The 25,846-nt window shown below is 31.5% G+C and overlaps 3 protein-coding genes across 4 annotated transcripts in view; 1 reads left to right on the top strand and 2 right to left on the bottom strand.

The window, feature by feature from the left end:
• LOC114327435 (regulatory-associated protein of mTOR) overlaps positions 1-7,005 on the bottom strand; it is a 178,324-nt gene extending 171,319 nt beyond the window's left edge. The window contains exon 1 of the mRNA XM_050646849.1: positions 6,695-7,005. Within this exon, the coding sequence (XP_050502806.1) occupies positions 6,695-6,850 (156 nt within the window). The 5' untranslated portion in view covers positions 6,851-7,005. The remainder of the gene's footprint in view (positions 1-6,694) is intronic.
• A 4,220-nt stretch (positions 7,006-11,225) lies between these two features.
• LOC114327437 (EKC/KEOPS complex subunit TPRKB) lies at positions 11,226-12,154 on the top strand. The gene has a single exon (XM_028276061.2). It carries the CDS (start codon positions 11,348-11,350, stop codon positions 11,840-11,842), a length of 495 nt encoding a protein of 164 aa, XP_028131862.1. The 5' UTR covers positions 11,226-11,347; the 3' UTR covers positions 11,843-12,154.
• A 1,481-nt stretch (positions 12,155-13,635) lies between these two features.
• LOC114327438 (sarcoplasmic calcium-binding protein 1) overlaps positions 13,636-25,846 on the bottom strand; it is a 74,820-nt gene continuing 62,609 nt past the window's right edge. For both annotated transcript variants that reach the window (XM_028276063.2, XM_028276062.2), the window contains exon 4: positions 13,636-19,805. In XM_028276063.2, coding sequence (XP_028131864.1) covers positions 19,641-19,805 — 165 coding nt within the window. In that variant the 3' untranslated portion in view covers positions 13,636-19,640. The remainder of the gene's footprint in view (positions 19,806-25,846) is intronic.

Raw genomic sequence — 25,846 nt, 5'->3', positions numbered from 1 at the left:
ACTGTAGATAAGAAATATCTAATACAAAATAAAATCGCTGATTCCGTGTGAAAAGTCTAAACATGTAATCCATTGGATGAGCAATAGTGTGTGGCTGGTAATTCTATTGTCGTCCGTCGATAACTAAACGATTGTGTGGCGCTCAAATAATAAATCGACAAGAAATCGCATATCAAATAACAAATCAACAAGATTTGAAAGTCGCGTAACTCTGGGTTCACGTAAGTCAGGGTAGCGTAAGACGAGGTATTACTGTATACACTACCTAAAATTAAAAATATATTAGGAAATAATCAAAGAAAATATTTTAGCACTAAACCGTAGCAAATAGTTACTATGGTTTAAAACCGGATGTGTGATATGTGGATGTTATAATGGTTCATTTCTTCTGTTAATCTCCACTTCTTTACATTATATTCATTATATTCCTGATGGAGATTGTTATCTTTTCTTTCATTTTGTCTTCTTTTAAATTGTTTATATTTCTTTTCTTGTAAAGCATAATTCTGCAAATCAAAAGTTCTCTCTAAACCAGTGGTTCCCAGCCTTTTATGTCTGACGACCCACCTTCTGATGTTTTTTCATATGCGCGACCCATTCTTCACCCATGATGATAATATATATGTACGTTACTCAGCTACTGTAAGAGCCACACCGCTACCCACCGGTTGGGAAACGCTCTAAACCTATAGTTTTAAGTCCTTTTTTGATTTATTAAAGCAGTTGCACAGAATATTTGCCATTTTTGTGTTGATTTCCATTTCCAGGTCAGTCTGTTTTGACATATTTGTTTTGTGTTTTATACTGAGTTTTTTTTAAGATGCTAGTTTCCACAGCATTCCACAGTTTTTCATCTATATCTTTTGGTAGTCTATTTTTGCATGGTTTGCTCTATTTTTTTCTTCCCTGGATCTTTTACTAATGTCCTCTTAAATTTTCATCTTCTCTTCTTAGGTTTTTATTGACATAGCTTTACTCTTTTCTTTTGGCTTTAGTGTATGTTTGTTAAGCATTATTTTTTATTTTTCTTCATGTTTTCTGTTTTTACTAGGCAAGTTAAATTTCCAACATTTTATTTTTTTCTTACGGGTTAGATTTTTTCTCTTCTTTTTCTTCATGTTTCCTGTTTTTACTAGGCAAGTTGTATTTCCAAAGTTACGGATAATATGACCCGTATGCATGCCAATGGTGAATATAAAATTCTTAATTGTACCTATGTCAAAAAATGCGCAATAACTATTAAAACCTACCAAATTACATTTGCATATCTCAACTGGTTTTAGAGCAATAAAGCATTTGCAGACATATGTTTATAAAGCAAACTGTCATTTCTTTTTCATGCAGAATTACCTCTTAAAGTTTGTTGCACTTATTTAGAAACACCCTGTATTAATGAAGAACATGGCTAGTTGTTAAAGTACTTAACTGTTTTATTACCCAACATAAGTGAATGAATCAAAAAACAGAATGTTGAAAACCTGAGGCTATAGTTGGGTTTTAATTTCAGTATTTTATAAATGCTAGAATATTCCACAGTGTGGTGAATTTTGAGAAAAAACACAGTTTGATTGGTACACCTGGTATACAATAACAATTTACCTCTCTAGAACAATATTATTACAGCTATATTGTTACATAATAAGGCTATAACATATTAAAAAAATCACTTGAATCGGACAACAGGTTTAGGAAATTTGAGACATCAAAAATGACCCACTTTGTGGGTGGCCCATTTTCTCTGACGTGCAGTGTAATACTTAACTATCTAGTAATGTAACTTATTGCTATAAATGTATTACATTTATTAGAATTATGCATTTTCAAATATTTAGCAATTATAATTGAGTTTCAAGGGTTTAATAAATAAATAAATAGCAGTTAAATAGGTAATGATTCCTCCTACGTTTATAATGGCAGGTAACCCAAGCACAACTCCAGATATATTATTTTGTTCTAAAAATATTATAAATAATATAACAAATATACTTGTAACTCCAGATCTGGGAAGTGATCACTTGGCTTTACAATTTGATTTTAATCTACATCATGATCCTGACCACATTATAATGAAATTAATCTTCCCAATATAGCAAAATGTAATGTACAAAATGTAAATAGTAGAATGAAAGAATTTTTGAATATAAGGCATGACATTTGCCGAAATTACATTAAAAATTTCAACACTATGTTGTCTAAATTAATAATAGAAAATTCGCCCAAACAGAAGAAATCACTTTGTCTCTGATTAAATTGAAGAGACAGTTACTCAGGCAGATCCAAAAAAATGAGACATTAATGAACTAAACAAAGATATTCACAAACTTATATCACAATTTAAACAACATAAATGGATCCTAGCATGTAAAAGTATAAACTCCATGAAAGGAAAAACATACTGGAATGAAATAAAAAAACTGTCTAAATATAAATTGTTTAGACAACAGATTTCAGAACTGATACATGATGGTCAGACATATAGTACAGATGAAGAAAAATGTAGTGCTTTTGATAGATACTTTGAAGAAACCTACAAATTTGATGAGGATGACAATTTTGATAGATACACCTTAGAGGAGGTGGATAGTTGGTTTGGAAGTTTTTATGAAAATAGTCATAATCTGAATGCTCTTCAGGACATCACAGAAGATGAATATGACGAGGCTCTATATAAAGGAAAAAATACAGCTCCAGGCAAAGATTCCATCAATCGTAAAATCCTTAGACAACTAGATCCAGATATTCATAAGGAGATAATGAGCATATATAACTATTGTATCATGAATCATTTCTTCCCTGATGAGTGGAAGACAGGCATTGTAATAGTTACCCCTAAACCTTATACTAACCATCAACTACCCCAAAATTACCGTCCAATCACCCTTCTCCCAGTAATTGGAAAAAATTTTGAGAAAATTATCCAAGGAAGATTATATAATGAATTAAACCAACATATTCCAGCACACCAGTTTGGATTTAGAGAAAAATCATCTACAATCCTTCCTCTTTCAATAGTAACATCCAATATACAGGCAGCAAGATTGCAAGGACTAAAGGCCGCTGGAGTTTTCTTGGACATCAAGAAGGCTTTTGACTCCGTTTGGCATAGAGGATTGTTATATAAACTTCACAGAATGAAATGCTCCCCTTCTCTAATATGGATTATTGACGAATTTCTTAGAAGACGCAGGTGTATAGTTAAGATCGATGAAATATATTCCCATTCATTTTCAGTGCAACAAGGAGTTCCACAAGGTTCACCACTCTCCCCTCTATTGTATAATCTCTATTGCAGTGACATATACGACAATAGACTAACCAACACTAATTTTCTACAATTTGCTGATGACACTGCAGTGATATCATATGGAAAAAATTTAATAAAGACAATGGACTTATTGCAGAGGCAGGTGGATGACACAATATCTTGGATGAATAAATGGAGATTAACAATAAATCCTTCTAAAACAAAACTAATAATATTTAAACATAGAATCCAAGATCACTCACCAACTATAAACATATGCGACAATATTATTAAACCCTCCCAAACTGTTAAGTATTTGGGAATAGAAATAGATAACAAATTGAAGTTCAACCACCACACAGCAGTTATAAAAAGGAAAATTATAACTAGAGCAAAACACTTCAGAAATTTAACATACAAGAATGAGGTAATTACGATTGAAACAGCAGCCAATATTTATAAAATGATTTGCAGGCCCATGCTGGAGTATGGTTCTACAATTTTCTATAATTGTAAAGGTCCTGCCAAAAATAATATAAAAGAGGCTGAAACAACTAGCCTTCGACAAATTACTAGAATGCGTCATCTTGATAATCCACTTCATAATCCATCCAACAGAATGCTGTACGAGAAAACTGGAATTGAACCTATTAAGGAGAGACTCAATAAGCTGTTTAAATATCTCTTTATTAATGACAATAACAAAAATTTGATTGAGCCCCATATTGTGATGATACCAGAGGACAGTGCCCGTAGATATCCAAGAAGAACTCTTTTTGAAGAAATCTGCTACACATCAAGACAATAAACAACTCTATTCAAATCATCATCTGTATTGTAACTAATTGTCAGTGATATTGTGATTACCGCCACATACAAATATTTTTTTTTTAATTATTGTATTGTATTAATATTAACAAAAAACATATTGTAATAATGTATATTAATTGTGTAAATTGGCTGAAAGACTTCGGTCGATGGCCTTTTGGTACATTGTATCAATAAAGTATGTCTCTCTCTCTCTCTCTCTAGGTAATGATTTCAGTGGCGGCTAGTGGCTTTAGGGACAGGGTCGGCAAAGTTTTGTCTCCTCAGATAGGTATGCTATCTAATTAAAAGGCTTCAATTTCATAGGAGATTTTTGGTTTTTGTTTTTTTTATTTTTTTTTTTTTTTGTTTTTTCCTATAAATTTAGAACCTGAACCCGTTTATAAATTAAGTCTATATAGTCTATGTTGTTTCAAAGTAGCAAAATGGGTTATAATGTCATTGTAAAATTTATTATTGCTTTGGAGAGATTTTAAAAGTTTTTTTCCATTGACATTTGAAATTTGAGATAACTTTGACATTCTCTCTTGTTTCATGGTGTTTCGACAATACATTTTGACTCTTTTGAGACAAGAGAAATCTCTTTCATTTGAGGCAGAATTTGCCCACATTTGAGCACAATAATTTATTAATTTCGGGAACAGTTGAAAATATTTGGATCAGCATATAAACCTGTTAATCCATTTTCTTATTTTATTTGATTAAAGAATGATAGATAATTTTTAATGAACTTCTCTAATAAATATTATGAAAATTTTTTGGCCTAACTTTTAAATTTTGAATCGTCAAAGAGGTCAATGACTTATAACAGTGAGTAAATAATAGTTTTGCCTGGTGCAATAGTTTTAACTTTTGCCTGGAGACCATACAATTCACCGGACATCAAGGCAGCGCCGTCATAAATTTGCCTTACCAATTTATTTTTGATATTAAAAAATTTTAATATGTCCACGTTTGAAAACCTAAAAACCTCTCATAAATATTAGATGTAATGCGTATCGAAGAACAATTGATACTTGTGAATGACATGTTACCTCTATCAGTAGTTTCGTCTACTTCTACCGAAAAGCGTCAAAATGTAACTACTAATTGATTCTTTCATTCTGTGCTGTTTTAGGTACACCGCTAAATGTCTTCTAGTTAGAAAGTAATTAGAAAATTTGTTAAACAATTTTATTTGTTCTCTATAATTAACTTGATGTAACGAACCTCCAATTCATCCTTTCCCTTAAATGGTAATTCCTAAAAACTTTTGGTTTCTGCCGTACTTGCCATTCAAATAAATACAGGAAATGTATAATTGGTTGCCTATCGGCTAATATTCCATAGCTTCTTATTACAAGCAAATCTTCAATCTGGGGACACTTGCCGAAAACACACAATCGCAATCAGGTGGATGGCTATAGGATCATTTTTGAAAAGTCTTACTCACAGCGCACAGGGATCACTTAACGTATGGGATCGATCGAATTCTTTTAAAAACAATGAATAAAATTTAGTCTGTATCATCTCACAGATATTTAGTTTAGTTCACAGAAACGAATATCATCAACTCTGATTAAATTAAATATTTAAAAAAATCTATAATGTGTTTATAAATGTGTGGGTTGGCACTGACGACACTGACCAGCCGCCACTGAATGATTTTCCAATAAGCTTTTTAAATTATTTAAATATATAATTACTTTAAATTTAATATTATTTGTGTTATTGCCACTGCATAAAATATGATTGATAAGTAAAAAATATAGCCTTTCAGAGGTGTGTCAGAAAATCAAAATGATTATTGCATTTGTTCTGACTTGCATCTCAAAAGCAATTTTCTTTAAAAATCATTGTGTTTATTTTTTTTTACCTTGAAAAATGTTATCCTTGTGAATTGCATACTTCATTAAGTATATACAGTGATGAGGTCTCTAATAACTGGCAAAATAATGTAAAAGATAGAAAACATAATGCATTGTGAAGTAAAAAGAGATGAATCTAGTAGAGGTGGAAATTATCAATATAAATGTATAAATTAACATTACATTAGATAATTTGCCACCGTTAGATGTCTGTCATTTTTATTTTGTTGGTGTGTGCATACTTCAGACTATCGTTTTTATAAAAATTCACTCTCAACATTTTTTCCAATAGCGCCTAAAGAAGTATAACTTCAAAAATTGGCTTTCATGTAAAAGATTTTGACTAAAAGACAAAATAATATTTTACAGAAGAGTAAAATGATTATTTACGAAAAAAATAATAAACTGTATGAAAGCTGAACTCTGGGAATGTGCTATTAAATACATTATATATTCATTAATATTATATAAATACATTAAGTCAATTTAAGATCCTTGATGTGATAAGACACAAGATGGTACATTTCCAATCAAACAATACATAAATACTGACTAAAATGCATAATATTTAAACCTAACTACAAGTACTATTCAAGAACCCAGCAAGGAGTGCAAGGGACATTAGAACAAGTAAAAAATATACTTGAATGTTTTAAAAGGGGAGGCAGGAAACTGACCTGCAGATCTAAACAATCCACAAGGACTTATCACAACATGACATATATTATGGTTTAGAATGTTTAATATTCTAATGTAAATAAATATAAGAACTAACCCTTTCTTTCATTCTCCACATATGTGTGATACAATCAATTCCTACAATTGGTTCTGTATGTCTGCTTTCTACAAAACTTAAAGGTAAGTCCTTATCAGTAATGTTTTCATCTTGGTCCTTTTCAGGATTATTGCCGTTGACGCTCAATTCACCCATATTTTTCAACTGGATAACTCACACAACTTCGCAGTAAATATAACAATAACTTTCGATCATGTATATTAGGTTTTCTTCATACGCAATAAATAATTATTTAATGCAGTAAGAAGCATGGCAAATATTGGACTGACATATTTATTACCATATTGACATTTGACAACTAGGGTGATGTTTGTTTCTTTTTTTCAGGGAAGATGCCTCATAAGCGGAGGTGTTTCAATTTTAAAAAGGTTTAAAAAATGCAAATACAAATTGAATTGAAATATTTTCTCATAAAAAATAATGTGTATGTATTTTGTACGCACGTAATAAGTTATACTGCTATTATATCATTTCAACGAAATAAATATACTTTAAACAGTTTATTTTTATTTTATTTATATATTAAACTAATTTTAATGCTTACCACTTTCCAAAAATAAAAAAGAAGAATAGGAATGATCCGGATTTGAACCCAAGACCTCTCTATCCGTAGCCGAATGATCTACCATCTACCAATAACGCCACGACCTCTCTGTTTATATACAGTAGGAAAAATGAAAGAATAGGGCTTTTCATTAACAGTCACTTGTTTCGAGCTTCTGTCATGTGTCACATAATATTAATATATCTACGTCATACGTTATTGGTATGTACCAATGATACAAACCAAAGACGTATGACGTAGATATATTAATTATATGTGACACATGACAGAAGCTCGAAACAAATGACAATCGATGAAAAGCCCTATACGCTCTGAGCTTCGCTGGTGTCGCTCCTGGCGGATTACTAATTCAACTTTCACCGGTAATTTTTAAATTTATTATTTAATTGTTATCGCTTAATATTTACAACGCTAAAAAGTAATTAAATTGTAACAAATTTTTTAAGATTTTGCTAATAATTTTGACGTTCTATTGATGAAATACTAATTTCTTACTTCGGATACTTTCACAATTATCCTGTAGATGGCGCTAAGATTAATAGAATAATTTAGAATGACATATTACGGAACATTAAAAAAACGTAAATTCGGTATTTAAAACGTAAGTATATTTAAGGTAAAAATATATACCACAACTTTGACCAACTAATATTTTTTATAATTAATGTTTTTAATTTTAATTTTAAATTAATCACTTTGACATTTCAAATTTCCGGTAAACGTTTACAGACTTGCCACTACTGGCGCTCGCGAATTTATAAATAGCCCCTCTACGTACGAGCTCACAGCACAGGGCCTTTATATACCACAACTAATATTTTTTATAATTAATGTTTTTATTTTTAATTTTAAATTAATCACTTTGACATTTATGTCAAATTTCCAGTAAACGTTTACAGACTTGTCACTACTGGCGCTCGCGAATTTTTAAATATCCCCTCTACGTACGAGCTCACAGCGTATACGCTCTGAGCTTCGCTGGTGTCTCTCCTAGCGGATTACTAATGCAACTTTCACCGGTAATTTTTAAATGTATTATTTAATGTTATCGCCTAATATTTACAATGCAAAAAAGTAATTAAATTGTAATCGATTTTTTTAAGATTTTGCTAATCATTTTGAAGTTCTATTGATGAAATATTAATTTCTTACTTCGGACACTTTCACAATTATCGTGTAGATGGCGCTAAGATTAATAAATTAATTTATAATTACATATTACGGAACATTAAAAAAACTTAAATTCAGTATTTTTTAAAACGAAGGTATATTTAAGGTAAAAATATATACCACAACTTTGACCAACTAATATTTTTTATAATTAATGTTTTTAATTTTAATTTTAAATTAATCACTTTGACATTTATGTCAAATTTTCAGTAAACGTTTACAGACTTGTCACTACTGGCGCTCGCGAATTTTCAAATATCCCCTCTACGTACGAGCTCACAGCGTATAGGGCTTTTCATTCACAGTAATTTGTTTCGAGCTTCTGTCATATTTAGTATAATCTGTGTATATTAATATTATACACAGATTATACAACATCTGACAGAAGCTCAAAACAAATGACAATCGATGAAAAGCCCCCATTCTTTCATTCTTCCGACTGTACATAGTTTCTCTGACATTAATGACAATTCAAGGTAACAAACAGACAAAGTGAAGTATGTATAAAATATAAAAGTAATGATACTTACATATCTCACCACTCCCGAGGAAAACAAATCCGAAGATATAAAAATTATAATACAGTCGAACCCGCTTATTAGAGTACCGGTTATAGGAATATCCCGGTTTATGTAATATAAATTCGAGGTCCCAAAACGTTTCCATTTACCCTTTAATAAATTTATCCGTTTATTGTAATATGGTTTAGTAACCTAATACCGCTTTTTCGAATAAATGTTTCAAGTCAACAAATAACTTTTTATGTACAATTTCCTAGAAATTTTAAATTTGCCTGATCTAATGGTTTGTCGTTTTGTATATTATTACGGTTTCTCAGGTACCTACCTAATAAACACTTTATTACTGTGTTATGATGAGTAAACGCTTCTCTCCCACAGAAAATTCAATCGTATGCCGACAAGGTCATACAATAATTTCATTTGTCTACAAATTTCTATAGGTACATTGCCACACACTTGGATGTTTTTAGAAACAGCATTTTTCTATAAGATTATTTATTACCAATAGTTGATTGTTTGTTTGGGGGTCTTTTCTAAAACCCAATTCCAATTTATTAGGTCTGGATCCCGCGTATGAAAAAAAAGTTGATTAATAGCAAGCTGAAAATTTGTCTAAAATGTGTCTAGTAGGATAAACTTTGATATATGGGAACACTGGAACAGGGGCAGTTTTAATTGTAGAACAGGTTAAAAATTTGGAATGGTCAGACCACGAAAACGGCACATTTATTTTGTCCGACAGAACAGACTTAAACTCTCCGAACAGAGATTAAACTCTCATGCAAAACTCAGACTGCTATTTATCACCTGTCATAATTCCTGTCATTTGACATGTTCTACATGTTCCACTCATTAAAACGCCCATTTGGTGATAAATAGCAGTCTGATTTTTGCATGAGAGTTCAATCTCTGTTCGGAAAGTTTAAGTCTGTTCTGTAGGAAAAATACATGTGCCGTTTTTGTGGTCTGACCGTTCCAAATTTTTAACCTGTTCCACAATTAAAACTTCCCCTGTTCCAGTGTTCCCATATATCAAAGTTTGTCCGACTAGACACCCTTAAGCTATTAACAAATTTTCAGCTTTCTATTAATCAACTTTTTTCATACGCGGGATCCTTATATATTGTCTAATCGTTTCGTAATGATTTTTGTAAATAAATTATAAATTTTTATTGATATAAATAGACCTAAAACCATATGCATATACATATTGACATAGTATGTACTATTATAACGTATATTTGGTAGGTACATTTATTTCACCATCCGCCAATGAACGGTTATTAGAATATCCCGCTTATAAGAATATTTTTGCTTGGCACGAAGGCTATTCTAATAAGCGGGTTCGACTGTACATATATTTACTAAAGACACAATATATTCTCTTCACACCTTTTTTGCACTGATATATACATAACTTCAAATATTTAGCAACCAACGCCATACTGTCTGTGTGCGCATGCGCAAAGAATAATAAAAATTCAGTTCCCAATCGCGCCTAAAGAAGTATAACTTCAAAAGATTTCTAATTAACTTTTTTTTATAATATTTTAAGTTTTGCATCTTGGACTTTATTCAACGCTTATAAAAAATATATGTATTATATAAGTTTCTTCCGTATATATTGCCGTTTGTGCTGTATAATTTTACGGCAAATTTGAATTATTCCTCTTGGTTTAAAAATAGACCATAGTATAATATAATAATTATGGATTACCCATAGAGTGGATTACCGTCGAAGGCCGATATGATTAACTAAAAAAGAAGATGTATTTGGTGATTTTTCTAGTGACTTTCTTGGGTGTGAATCTGCCATTTTAGTTTACTCCTCCTGGTTTAAACCATGATATCATGGTTTAAACACAAACCGTAATACATTTTTATATTTCAACAATATTTTTATTTAATTTTAGACCTTGTTACGCGGGAAATTTACCCATTTTCCCACCCGTAGTTCCGTCATTGGAACTACAGGTAATCAAATTTAAAAGAATAATTATTATTTCTTTAAAAAGTATCAAAGATTACCTTAATAATAAATATAGTGCTGAAATGAAGTATACTTTTTGCAATAAAGTTGTGAATATTGCATAAAAAAATTAAATAAACATTTTTTTTTAAATTAGGGTTAAATACTTTAATGTAACAGACCAGTAATCATTATATAAACAAAGAAGAAAAGTGGAAGAAAATGACATGTGTTTATTTCATAGAGGTATATATTAATATATAATGCTAATATATAACTCTATGGTTTATTTTTGTTAACCTAACCTAACTATCTTTTCTTCTTTTCTATGTTTTTGTTATAAACCGTATGTATAAACCTCCTATTTTCTTTATTTTTAAATTCTGTGTCTGTGTCCTACCTTTATAATGGAGATAGATCCAGAAACACAACAGAAAGTTTATATGAAACTATACACTCATATAAAAAACGCACCGCAATTAAGAGAAAAATTGGTGAAGGGTGATTTAAAATGTACTATAGTCAAACCTTCATTGATATGTGATGCTTTTCAAGTCCTTGCTGCAGTTAATAAGGCGTTTACCAGTGAAATATTAAACAGAAATTGTTATGTAGAAGTGCTCTATTGTTTAGGTAATAGTAAAAATAACAGTTCCAACTTGGTAACCTTTGGTTTTACAGATAATTGTACTAGTGGTTTAGTTGTGACTGTTAGTAAAGGAGATAATGATGAAGACATTTATAAACACATTGAAGGTGATGAGGTGTCTTTAGATAGACTATCTGAATTTACTGACGAACAGTTGATAAGGAAAACTTATAAAATTGGTGATAAAGAGGCTAGTGTTACTCCAATGCTAGATTCAGTAGTGAGTAGAATTGCCACCAAAGATTTTTTATAGATTTTTAAATTGTAAGCTCATGTAATTTGAGGCGCTCAGAGCAACAGTGGCCTAAGCCACAAATTGAACATTTTTAGATTAACATATCAATAAAAGCAGCGACATTAAATCTTCGAATTAACAAGGGGGTTCTAGTTCCAAACAAGGGTGTACAGTCTACACAACCTACCTCTATATTTGGCTAATCCCATAAGCATAATGGAAATACAAATGCAAAGATTGTATTTATCTCAAAACTTCGTTTTTGGGGTTAGGCCACTGTTACCCTGAGCCCCTCATTTATATTATAGTGTAATAAATTTATAAACAATATTTTGTTTTGAGACATTTTTGTCAATTTTTTTTCCTCCTGTCTCATTCCGGCAATCATGTCCCACCCACCTTTATTTTTGCCTTGTAATACATTCGATAATGTCTTCTACTCCAGTTCGTCTATGAGCTTCCTCGTTTCTTAGTCAATTGCTTAAGATTATACTAAGCATGGATTTCTCCATTTTCGTCATGTCTTTCTCAATTCTTCCTCTGATGTTTAGAGATAAAGTTTCTGCTCCATATGTGAAGACTGGTAGAATACCCTGGTTGAAAGCTTTCATTTTTAAGTGGATTGGGACATTTTTGTTGCACATCTCTCATTTTCTGAATGCAGCACAAAATAAAAAATAAATCCTGTGAGTAGTTCACATGTTTTGTTGTCTTGTGTTAATCTTATTTCGCTGCCCAAATGCACAACACATATCTTTTCACAACTTCTGTGGGAGATTTCTTATTTGTATTTGCTCATTGGAGACGAGATTCATCATCATTTTTGTCTTCTCATATTCTATCTTTAAACCGACTCTCTGTGTTACTTGCTGTAGTTGTTACAACATACCGCTGGCTTCTCCTATACTCTGACAATTTTTACAAGGTGGTGACTGATCGTCTTGTAAAAATTGTCGTGTAAGTCGTCTGCCATGTGAACAATATCATTGGCTTATAGGAGATGATTTAGTTTCTTTCTATCAATGTCAATACACTTTGATTCCCACTCTAATTGTTTAAATATGTACTACATGACTGTTATAAATAGTTTTGGCTACACAATCTCTTCCTGCCGCACCCCTCTGCTGATTTTTATCCTCTCAGCCATGTAGTGGAGGATTTCATTTGTTGCAGTATTCTGAATTATTCTGCTAGTGCTTTTAAGCTGATCACTATAGGATAAGTATAATTCTAGACCTCAGAGGTAAACTACACTATGTCATTTCGAGCAACTGTGTTTAGCATGTGTTTGCAACAAAGTTTATAGCACTTAGAATGTTAATAAAAATCTTATAATATATCCCATAATTGGTTGAAAGACAATATATGACCATATTGTAATGACAATATAAATACAGTAGAATCCTAATTATCCGTGTGCGGATTATCCAGGCTGCAGATTATCCGTGCTATGATTTTCCATTACTAAAATTACATTTTTGAGGTTTTATTAAAATAGCCTCACTGTAAATCACTCAACGGAACTATACGTGAAAGATTTATTTTTTCTGTTATCTTTTTATGGTAGGTACATAAATTTTCTTTTCAATTATCCGTGCCACGGCTGGTCCTGAGGAGCAAGGATAACCGGGGTTCTACTATATAACCAATTTGTATGATCCAACTAATAAAATAAGTGGATTAAAGGAACTTATTTAAAACAATACCATGTCGACATAATGTAGTTTACCTCCAAGGTCCAGAATTATAAATTCGACTGTAGTAAGATTTTTAAATATTTGTATTTTGAAAAAAATGAGGTAGTAAAGAAATTAATGCTAGCTATATTTATTTACAAAAATAACAAAACATACAACAAAAAGAGCTTTAAAGATATAGAGGAATATAAGACACAACAATATTTTTCTAATATTTGAGTGTTATAGTTAGTATAAATTAAGTATATAAACGATGATAAAATTCAAAAATAAGTAAAAATAGAGGTAGATCATCAAATGTAATGTTGATATTGGGTGTGTTCAGATGTCCACAGCAGCTGAGTGTCAGCACCAAATGGCTTAGTGATTGTATCCAGCGCTAATGGGAAACTCTTAGTAAATCTCTCAGCGGCTGACTTCCAGCGGTGTTGTCTGAATGCTAATGCTTACTCAGCTTTCCAGCTGCTGTGGTCGTCCGAAGGCACCCATTGTGTGACTAAGAACACTTATTAGGGGTTAGAATCTCAAAATATTGTATACAGTTTTGTCTTATATTCTAAAGTGAATATCAAACTAATCGAAACTATAACTTTTCTGTAGTTTTTAAGAGTGAAGACAACTTTAAAGAATGAATTTTTCAGTATTGCTCAAATATAGATATGAATTATTATAAGTAAGGGAGCAATTTGGTTTTTGTATAGGTATTAAGATACTAGTACACTTTAGACTTTAGAAGACCAAAAATAATTATTTTTTTCAAGAATTTTTTCTCAGAACCTTTATTAGGAATGAACATAAAACTTTTTACATATTAATATCTAACTTTTAGAGAGTACAAAAAATATATCTTTTTTCATTTATCCACGTACACTAATATTGCAGAGGGCGCAAAAGTCGAGGCCTCGAAAAATGATGGCGGACAGTTAATCTCAGAATTGGCATATCTGAAACAAAAAAATCGTACTGCATTTAAAAAAGGAAGGTTTCTTACGTGACAATTTACCACAATTTGACCAAAAAATAAAAAATAAATATTTTTTAACCATGAAAAACTAAAGAAAAACGGGCGATTTTTTCACAAAATTTTTTCAAATTTCCGTGAAATATTTTTTACGGTGGTAAATTGTCACGTAAGAAACCTTTTTTTTTTTGTTTCAGAGATCCCAATCCTGAGATTAACTGTCCGACATCGGAACTACTTTTTTTCGAGGCCTCGACTTTGGCGCCCTCTACAATATTAGTGTACGTGCATAAATGAAAAAAGATATATTTTTTGTATTCTCTAAGAATTAGATATTAATATGTAAACAGTTTTATGTTCATTTCTAATAAAAGTTCTGAGAAAAAAAATCTTGAAAAATGCTTATTTTTGGTCTTCTAAAGTGTACTAGTACCTTAGTAATAGTGTATCGTAATGTTTTTATCCAGCTAATAACATTTTTTTACAGTTTCATGAAATGTTTCAATGAAACACCAATACCTATTAGAAAATACAGAGTGAGGTTTATGTACGAAACGCCTCAATTATCTTGGAAACCACTTGCACGATTTTCATAGATTTTGGTGTGTAAGTGTCTTCTAATGCGGCCGATATTATAGTAGTATTTAGGTACATGTCAGATCTACACATCTTGATAAAAAAAACTAAATTTCTAGGGAATTCGAGGTATTTCTTTGAATTGGTTCCAATCTTACTTGAAAGATAGGAAACAACTGGTTCAAGCAAATGATACAGACTCTAGTCTCAAAAACATTGTATGTGTGGTACCTCAAGGTTCAGTATTGGGTCCTCTACTTTTCCTTATCTTTATTAATGACATCACTAGTTTAAAAATCGATGAAAAAATCTTTCTTTTTGCTGATGATACCAGTATCACTTGGAGCAACTCAAATATTGCAACTCTTCATGTTAGTAGGTATAACTTCTGATCTACTTACAATAAAAATCTGGCCCGACTCTAATTTGCTCTCGTTTAACGTATATAAAACAGTAAGTAGTATTATCTTATAAAGGAGCTTTTCAACCCTTACTTCTTAATAACAGCCAGATCAGTACCGTTGATTCTGTAAAATTTCTTGGTATTTTTTTAGACAGCAACCTTAAATAGTCCCTTTAGGTATATTGACTTGTTAAGGAAGAAATTATCTTCAGCTTGCTATGCTATAAGATCTGTTTCGAAGGAACTCAATTTAGCATCTTCCAAAATAACATATTTTTCTTTGTTCGAGTCGCATCTTCGATATGGTCTTCCTTTTTGGGGTTCTGGTACAGTTGCCCAATCCGATGTTATTTTCAAATTACAAAAAAGAGCAATAAGATATCTGTTTGGCCTCAGAAGAATAACACATTACAGAAGCTACTTCAAAGATCACAGGATTTTAACTCTTCCTTCTTTATAATATAAAGGTAAAAATTTCTCGTAAAATAGTCATGATTAGGTCTTGCTGGAAAGACATGTAGATGTTTACGAATTAAGCAAACACTTTCTAAAATATATTATATTTTAGAAAGTGTTTGTATACGAATTAAGCAAACACTTTCTAAAATATATTATATTTTAGAAAGTGTTTGCTTAATTCGTAAACATCTACATGTCTTTCTTAATCATGACTGTTTTACGAGAAATTTCTACCTTTATATTATAAAGAAGGAAGAGTTAAAATCCTGTGATCTTTGAAGTAGCTTCTGTAATGTGTTAAACATGACTGTTTTACGAGAAATTCTACCTTTGACGTCTATTTACCGACCCCGTTCTCCGAGTTAGTAAAGAAATATATATTATATTCCGCAAAAAAACTGTACAACCATCTCCCTCTGCAACTTAAATCTGCAACATCTTTCTCTAAATTATCTAAATTAAAATTATAAAAGCCTATCTATTTGAAAGACCATATTATTCAGTAGAAGAGTTTCTTAATCAATAACTAAGAAATTACAGTACACTTTGACCCCTTTGTACAAGTAGTTTTTTTTATCTGTATTTGGATGTCATATGCAGCAGCCTAACTTTTAAACTTATTAGTTACTAAGGTAGACTATGCAATTTGCAATTTATTTAAATTTTTAAATTTTGCAATTGATTGTTTCTGTTTACTTCATTATTATTATACTTATATATTTTTTTATTTAATAGACGATTTCTGCAATTTTAGTAAATATGTAATTGTATTGTTATTGTTTTGTTTTCGTGACTTTTCATAAGCTTTGTCGATAAAATTGTACAACTTTTCTTGACAATAAAGCATATTTCTAATTCTAATCTTCAGCTTTTCTGAAAATCTAATGAATTTTTTATTTCAAATGGAACACCCTGTATATTTTTTGCGTTTTGAAGTCCTTAAGAAATGTCAATTATTTTTTGAGTAATATTTCCTATACCTAAAAACCGGAGTTATTGCTACATTTATTTAAAAAATATATTTGAAGCAAATTATAAAGTCAATTTTTTCGGCCCGAGAAGACATAATTTTAGGTTATTTGGATCATTGGGAACAAGAAAACTCTTCAGTAATTTTTCTCTAAAGTTGATCGTTTCCGAGTAATAAACAGTTTAAAGAAAAAAACGAATAATGACGATTTTCAAGTCACAAAAACAAGTACAAAATATACTTTTTGATATTAAGAAGTACCTAAATATAAGTTCAAACTTTATTTTATCAGTTTCCGATAAGTAATTTGCGTTTATTTCATTCTAAAATATTGTTTTTTGGTTGTTCATGAAGCCCGATCGCTTATTCTCTTACAAGCGCTTCATTAACAATTAAAAAATGATGTTTTATATTAAACCATGCCCAAAATTTTTATGATGGGAAGCCTATAGAAGAAGGTTTGAGCTTAATTTAGACACTTCGTAATCGTAACTTCAAAACATTATACTTTTTAGTTGTGGTTTTAAGCCTTGAAAATCGTCATTTTTAGTTCTTTTTTTTTTCAGTTTTCCTTAAATTATTTATAACTCGAAAACCACCAACTTTAGAGAAAAAATATAAAATATCTTTTCTGTTGCCAATGATCCAAAGTTTAAAGAACTCAAAACAATGTCTGCCTAGGCCGAAACAACTGATTTTGATAATTGGATTAAATTTTTTTAAAATAACTCCGAAATTGTGGCATTTAGGTATATTACATGAAAAATAAATAATCAATATTTCTTAAGTACGGTATGCGGCAAAATAAACAGTAGGTACTGAAATTCGTATGCCTCAAATTTGTATGTGTCATGTGCCGAAACGTATTGAGTGGTTTTTGAACGTTGTTATATCGTTTGTCAATAGGGCTTTTCATTCACACTCATTTGTTTCGAGCTTCTGTCATATGTTGTATAATCTGTATATAATATTTGTATACACAGATTATACAACATATGACAGAAGCTCGAAACAAATGACAATCGATGAAAAGCCCTATATCATGTTAATGGGTGCGTTCGGACGACCATAGCGGCTGGCGGTCAGCAGAAATCGGCTGAGTGGTTGTATCCAGCCGTGATAGGGAAAGCTTAGTAAATCTCTCAGCGGCTGGCTTCCAGCGGTGACGTCTGACAGCTACTACTGGCTCAGCTGTCCAGCCGCTGTGGTCGTCCGAACGCACCCAATTTAGATACTTCAGAATGGTTCTCAGTTTTGCAGAAAAAATTTTTATAGTGGAGTATAATTTCGGCCATACGGAAAAGGTCACGAAAACGGTCCAAGCTTAAAATAAACAAGATTTCAGCAGGACAGGATAACATGTCACACTCCCAGGGAGTTTCTTCGAATACTGTGCGATCATTTTTGGAGCTGCCAATCACCAGAACCACAGATTAAATAACCATACAGAAGCGAAACTCCTGCCGAAAACGGTAACATAATTTTCATGCTCATGTGTCAACGTAACTGGTGCAACCTCACTTTTGCGACTGACAGTGACAGTTGTTTTTAGTTAAATTTTATATTTATATATGTTTTATTTTATATTTTATTTATATTTTATAGTTAAATTTTATATTTCATATTTAATTAATAACTACTTGTCAAAAATATTACCTAATTTGGAATGGTCTATTCCTTAGAACATCAAGTTCTATTCTGTAACTGGTGCACAAGGTCAAATATTTCGGTCCCAACAAAATCAATGGAAACGACAGTCAGATTCGCTTCTGTATAGTTAGTTATTCTGTGCCAGAACTAACGCCACCAGATGCGTACATATGGGGAATGCTGAAGGGATCACCGTCTGCCATTTCGGAATTGAGGACTAGAATTAAAGTTTTTTTCGTGCCAGAGGCAGTGGCTGATCTAGAAATTTGCCTTGGAAGGGGCAATTTGCCTAAGGGGGAACTTCCAATGAAAAACCAACCAAAAGACATTAAAAAGATAAACTCAGATTACATAAATACATAAATAATAACTTATAGGCATTAGCTTCCTCTAATTTTCCTAACTAGCTTGTTTATTGGGTTGAATTTGTCTTTCTCTGGTTTCAGTTTTATGTGAGCTAATATATTTTTATGTTGGAACAATTTTTTTTCTTTAATTTTGGACCTTGTTAGAGTAGAAATTTCCTCATTTTCCCGCCCCGTAGATCCGCCACTGGCCAGAGGGCATCTTTAACATTTGTTTTATCGGGAAAGTGCGTCGTCGTGAATGATGTTTGCAAGACTTCATGTATTATAGATATATAAATAATCATAAACATTTCAATTTTCATTTCAGTACTGTTTATTTTGCCGCATACTGTACTTCAAAACGCAAAAAATATACGGTGTGTTCCATTTGAAACAAGAAAGTTCATTATATTTTTAGAAAAACAGAAGATCTGATAACAATATAAATACCACTATAAAATCGGCCGAATTATAAGACCCTTACCCATCAAAATCTATAAAAATCGTGCAAGCCGTTTCCGAAGTAATTGGGGCCATACATACATAAAACATATTGTTCATAAAACTCAATCTGTATGTACCTATTGAATAAAAAAAGATAAGTCTACTAAATTATTAAAATATTTAAAACAATAAATTTTGAAATAAAAGGCATTCTGTAGAAATATCACGACACTACGAAATCAAATAAGTTAACTTTTGTGGTAGTACTTAACTGTAAAACTCATATTTTTTTACAGTACAAAATAAGTGTTAAATTTCTTCTAACACATCTTCTAACACATCTTCATAATAAAAGAATTCTGACAAGGGACCAAATAGATATACTGCAGGTGTTTCTTCTGGATTTCCTAAAAATTCTGCATACAGTTCTTGGTATCGTGATAATGTTATACCACCTCGTCTTCTATCGTCATCCTAAAAAAGAATTAAACTTGGTTGAAATAATATGTCAGTAAAAGTAAAAGATAATGGAGATTTGATTTCAGAATAGTGCTTCCACTATGTGCTTATATGCATTTCGATTTCATAAAAAATGTCGCCAGAGCATCTCCGCAGAAGCACTGAACTGCAAACAAATATCTCTCAACTTTCGGTGTATTTATTAAAATAATTACAAAAAGGTACCTACTGCTAGCACCATCTATGAAGCATAAGTCAAAAACGTCGGAAATTAAAAATTCAGATTATTCTCCTCTCCACTTTTTAAGATGTAAGTATAAAGCAGAACAGAGTGACGAATTAATCGACAAGGGAATCTTAAATTATTGCATTCACGACTTGTCGTTCACTGCAATAATAATATTTAGCAAAATAGTTCCTTTGTACTCACAAAGTGTATATACTCATAAAAGTGAATAAAAACAACAAAGGAATAAGAGAGGTTTTTTTTTTCAAGAAAACAAGAGATTGGAACAACATATTGATGAAATTTGGGCAAATGAAATGATTGATGAAATGAAACTTTTGTGGGTACAAAGGAACTAGTTCGTTACAGATTATTATCACGGTGAACGAGAAGTCAAGAGTCAATTATAGATTCCCTTGTCGATTAAAATTCATCATTCTTTTCTGTTTTATATTTACATCTTAAAAAACAGAAGATAATCCGAATTTTAGTTTCCGACTTTTTTTAATTATACTATAAGTTAGATTTAAGTTTTAAATTATCAATCGTAAATATACCCAAAAAAGCCACTTAAATTCCAAAAAAAACCTATCGAAGTAAAAACGTATTTCTTTGGGCGCCTATTTTTAATGGTAGGGGAGCAAAGTATGCTAAATGTGCAGTCACTCAAGCGTTATGGGGACCTATTGGGTTGTGAGGAGTAGGTCCTAAAACCAAAAAAAGTTAAGTAAAGTTATCCATTTAAGTGGGGACTTTCCATTTTTAATTTAATTTTCCATTTCCAACAATCGTTTTTTTAGAATACATATAGCGCTATCTATCCATAATTCGAAAAAATGTCTCGAATAAAAGTTACTTATTTTTACGTAAGGAATCCAAATCTGCAATAAAAAATGGGGGTCCCATTTTAAGATTTTAAAGTAACCCCCACCCTACCTCCGTAGGGGGTCGGTTTTGGTGCTATAGCGATACGCTTTAATTACTATTTTTACTATCGCTATAGCGATACACTTTAATTACTAAAGGTAATGTCAAAGGAAAAGCACCAATTGAATGGACACCACAGTGAATCCAAGCCTTTGATGACTGCAAAAACAGTTTAGCTAACGCTGCTTTACTGAGCCACCCTGTAAACGATTTTGATATCTCCATCACTTGTGACGCTTCTGATTTTTGTGCTGGAGCTGTACTACAACAAAAAACGGATACAGGTATGAAACCTTTAGCTTTCTTTTCTAAGAAATTCTCACCTAGCGAAAAGAAATATAGTGTATACGACAGCGAACTATTAGCTATATATCTAGCCATAAAACACTTCAGACATATGATCGAAGGCAAGGACATAACGATATACACAGGCCAGAAACCAATCACCTTCGCCTTTACTCAGAAGCTAGATAAATGCAGTCCTAGACAGTTTAGATATTTAGACTATATAGGACAGTTTTGCACTAACATTCAGCACATTTCTGGATTAACAAATATTGTGTTAGACGCACTATCTCGAGTCGATAGCATCAAGAAAGATATCGACATCATGGACTTAGCTCCCGCACAAGAAACTGATCCAGAACTGCAAAGTTTTTTAAGTGAGAAAACATCACTGCAAATGAAGAAAATACGCTTTTCCGAACAAAACGTGAGTTTGTACTGTGACATATCAACATCTACAGCCAGACCATTTGTACCGAAACCACTTCGAATGGCAATTTTTCGCACCATACCTATCGAATGAGCTCTAGAAGAATAGCATCAAAATTAAGCAAGTTATGATGAAAATAAGAGAACCCTTTCGATTTTTTTAGGAAAAAGTGAAAAATAAAACATACACCATCTCCACAAAAATTAAAATTAATAGTAATCCTTACAAGAATTTCTTTATAGTAGCATAAGTAATAAAAAAAAAGATAATTTGCAAAAATCAGAATTTTTAAAATTATCGTAATTTTCATATTCTTTTGATAATAACTCCAGAAATACTCAATATGCGTAAAAATGATATATAACGAAACTTTTTTGCTATTTCTGTAGGGTAAAAAACAACCAAGATAAAAACGTTTAAAGCTTAAATTTTGCTGTGAGAACCATGTAACCGGGGCCATTTAACCTTTTATTTTTAAAAAAGTAAGGGGTTTAAAAGATTTATTTAAAAAAGCCCTTGGAATTAATTTTCAAATGGGTTTTAGGTGAACCTCATATCGTCAAAATTACCGGAGTTATTTACAAAAAACAATAACATTTTTTGGAAAAATTCTTAAAAGATAAATTTTGAAAATTTTAGCATAAATATTAATGCTATGAACTTGTTCGGGGGCGCATTTGATAGATATTTCTAAGTACTTTGACAAATTTTTAATAAGTTTATGTTATAAAGTGCTTCATTTTCCCGTTATTTAACCTTCAATACTTAGATTTGGGTACTGGCCGAAAAAAATATACATTCAATTACCTATAACTCACTTTTAGTTAACATTAAAAGGTTTTTCTCGTAAGAATTTTATTTTATTTTTTATTGGCTTCAATTTTGGCAATAACAATTTTTTTGTGAAAACTTATAGTTTTTGAGTTACCGATGAAAAATCGGTTAAAAACATGCATTTTTCTCACGAAAAATTAAAACTTTTGATCTTTAATAACTCAAAAAGTTTTGATTTATTTTAATAACTTTATAGAACAAATTTTGCATATAATTTGTCCCTCTGTCGAATTATGGGGTTATTTTTAATACAATTATTTTTACCCCGGGAAGGGGTGGCATACACCCCCAGGGTAAAAGCGCAAGTTGGCGCCATGTCACCTTTGTTGCTTGAGATATCCTCTAACCACTCACCAATTTTCATGCAAATCGATGGAGGTTCAACGAAATCGGAGGTAATAGCTCATATCAGTGGTTGCACTAGAACCAAATATTTCGAATATGCCTTTCGAAAAGTCTACCGCAATGTGTACACCGATTCCGACAACAAAGGCGCGCGGCGCGTAGAAATCTTCGTTTAAATTTAAAAGTGTTTTTATAAAGAATTGTGCAATAAAAATGGCGAACACGCTATTTGCGGTATTAATCAAAATTCAGAGTTGGCGCAACGATATGAAATGATTAAAATTTCAAGACGAATATATTCATGTAAATTTTATTGTATTTGAGTGACATCAAAATTTACATATGATATATACTATATACGGTGTTCTTTAACATATTTAGAGTAATAGACTAAAAATTAGTATTAATTAAAATAATTAGCACATTTCACTTAGAATTTCAAGTCTGGAATGTTTATTTATAAATATCCATTGTTGTGTAGTTTTCAGAAATAAAAAAGTTCAGCTAGTAATTATAAGCAACAAGGGAGAGGTGCCAAACAAATATTTAACTGAGTATAAAGTATTTATAGAAAGCAATCTTTCATTATAGAATATGTATAACGACTACATACATTTAATAGCAGAGTAACATTAGCGATTTTTCGCATAGTAGAGTAGCATAACGGTGACATTTTTGTGATTATTTTGCATTTTTCACTTTCCAGAAAACAACAAATGCATTACATTTCTTATTTTAAAGCAAAGTGTTAAATTAACCACTAATTATTTCGCTCACAATTATTTATAATAATAAGACTTAATAGTAAATAATATATGAAGGGACCAGTGGAAAAACGATGAGATTCCATTTTTGACAAAGTTGAGAAAAACGAAAAAAATTAAAGTGTCACAACTACTGATGAAGTCGTTTTTTTTAGAATTCATTCTGACTAAATTGTCTTGTTCAAAAATTCCATTGAACTCCATTTTGAATTCAGGAACGAATAAAAACATGAACACCCAACATTTTTATTCATTTGAAAAATATAAAAATTCAAAATTGAAACGAAGTGATAATTTTAACATTATATGTTGTCAAAAATACTGAATACATAATTTGCAAAATGAAACTGCATGTATTCATGAATATTAAAGCAATATTCGGCCAATAACGACCGTTTAACAGCCGTTCAACATATATCAGCCCCATCTTGTTTAACAGGCGAAGAGAGGGAACCTCATCGTTCTTCCTCGGGCGGACGGGAATCTCATCGTTTTTCCACTGTGGTGCCTATTTTCAACAGCAGATTTTAGTGGAATTTTATTGTTTATTCGCTGTAATAGTTAGGTAGGTATACTGATTCTTTTCGATGCACGCTAACATAGGCGCTAAAATATTGATTTAGCCAAAAAATGGAATCTCATCGTTTTCCACTGGACCCTTCATATTATGTATGTAGACCTAAGATACATTTCCGGCCCAGTATCGAGCTATGTCGTCGATTCCATCTTTGTTGGTGAGCTACAAATCTTCTAGGGTACACTGATGAGGATAGTTTTTGCATGTAAGAAGATTTTCCTTGTTTTATATTTTAGTCTAGTCGCAACATAGGGGGGTCCCGTGGGCACTTTTAGCTCGCCGCGATTTGATGGTGGTATTATAGGTTTTTTGGGTCGCTGGATCCAATGGAAGTGGTCTGGAAGCCCAAATGTGATGCGTTTAATTGTTATTAACAAATTATGGTAAAATTAGGTGTTTTTCAGGAATTATTAGAAGCCCTCTAAATAAATTGGTAGTGTTAAGGTCTTCTCTGGTATATTTTTGGTCGCTGAATCGAATGCGACTAGTCGCGATTACTCAAAATGTGTTCTTATTTTATTAATAACAAAATAATTGTTTATTCGATGAAAAGCTCGAAATGCGTTATCTACAGCAAGTTGTAGTCTTTTTCTTAGTATTTTTATACGCTAAATCGATTGTCACTAGTCGTGATAGCTTAAACCACGTTCCGAATTTTTTTAAAAAACCACTTGGATTGACATGAAATTTGGCACGCACGTAGATAACATGTAAAAAAACAAGTGATATTGTGCCGATGTGTGCTTTTACCCTGGGGGTGAGTTTCACCCCGTTTCGGGGGTGAAAAAAGAAACCTTTAAAATAAGTCCGGAATTGGATAAACTGATTAATTCTAAGCAACTTTTGTTCTATATAGTTTTTTCACTAAGTCAATACTTTTCGAGTTATTTGAGAGGGAATATGTTCATTTTTCAACAAAAAAACCAAATAAATCGAAAAGTATTGACTTAGTGAAAAAACTGTATAGAACAAAAGTTGCTTAAAATTAATCAGTATATCCACTTCCGGACTTATTTTAAAGGTTTATTTTTTCAGTCCCGAAAAGGGGTGAAACTCACCCCCACGGTAAAAGCAGACATCGGCACAATATCACTTCTTTTGTTTGACATGTTAGCTACGTGTATGCCAAATTTCATGTCGATCCAAGTGGTTTTTTAAAATTTAGAGCAAAAACGTAGTGAGTGATCGTACTATAAACCGTTATTTTTGCAATAATTTATTAATAACAAAGTCGGAACGTGGTTTAAGCTATCACGACTAGTGGCAATCGATTTAGCGCATAAAAATACTATGAAAAAGACTACAAACTTGCTGTACATAGCGCATTTCGAGCTTTTCGGCGAATAAACAATTAATTTGGTATTAACAAAATAATAATTGTAAAAACTATATAGAACAAAAATTGCTTAGAATTAATCAGTTTATCCAATTCCGGACTTATTTTAAAGGTTTCGTTTTTCACCCCCGAAACGGGGTGAAACTCACCCCCAGGGTAAAAGCACACATCGGCACAATATCATTTGTTTTTTTTGACATGTTATCTACGTGCGTGCCAAATTTCATGTCATTTCAAGTGGTTTTAAAAAAAAAAAGTCGGAACGTGGTTTAAGCTATCACGACTAGCGACAATCGATTTAGCTTATAAAAATACTATGAAAAAGACTACAA

This window comes from Diabrotica virgifera, chromosome 3, assembly GCF_917563875.1.
Source record: "Diabrotica virgifera virgifera chromosome 3, PGI_DIABVI_V3a".
Taxonomy (NCBI): domain Eukaryota; kingdom Metazoa; phylum Arthropoda; class Insecta; order Coleoptera; family Chrysomelidae; genus Diabrotica; species Diabrotica virgifera.
The sequence above is the reverse complement of the archived record's forward strand: the minus strand, read 5'-3'. Positions and strand labels throughout refer to the sequence as shown.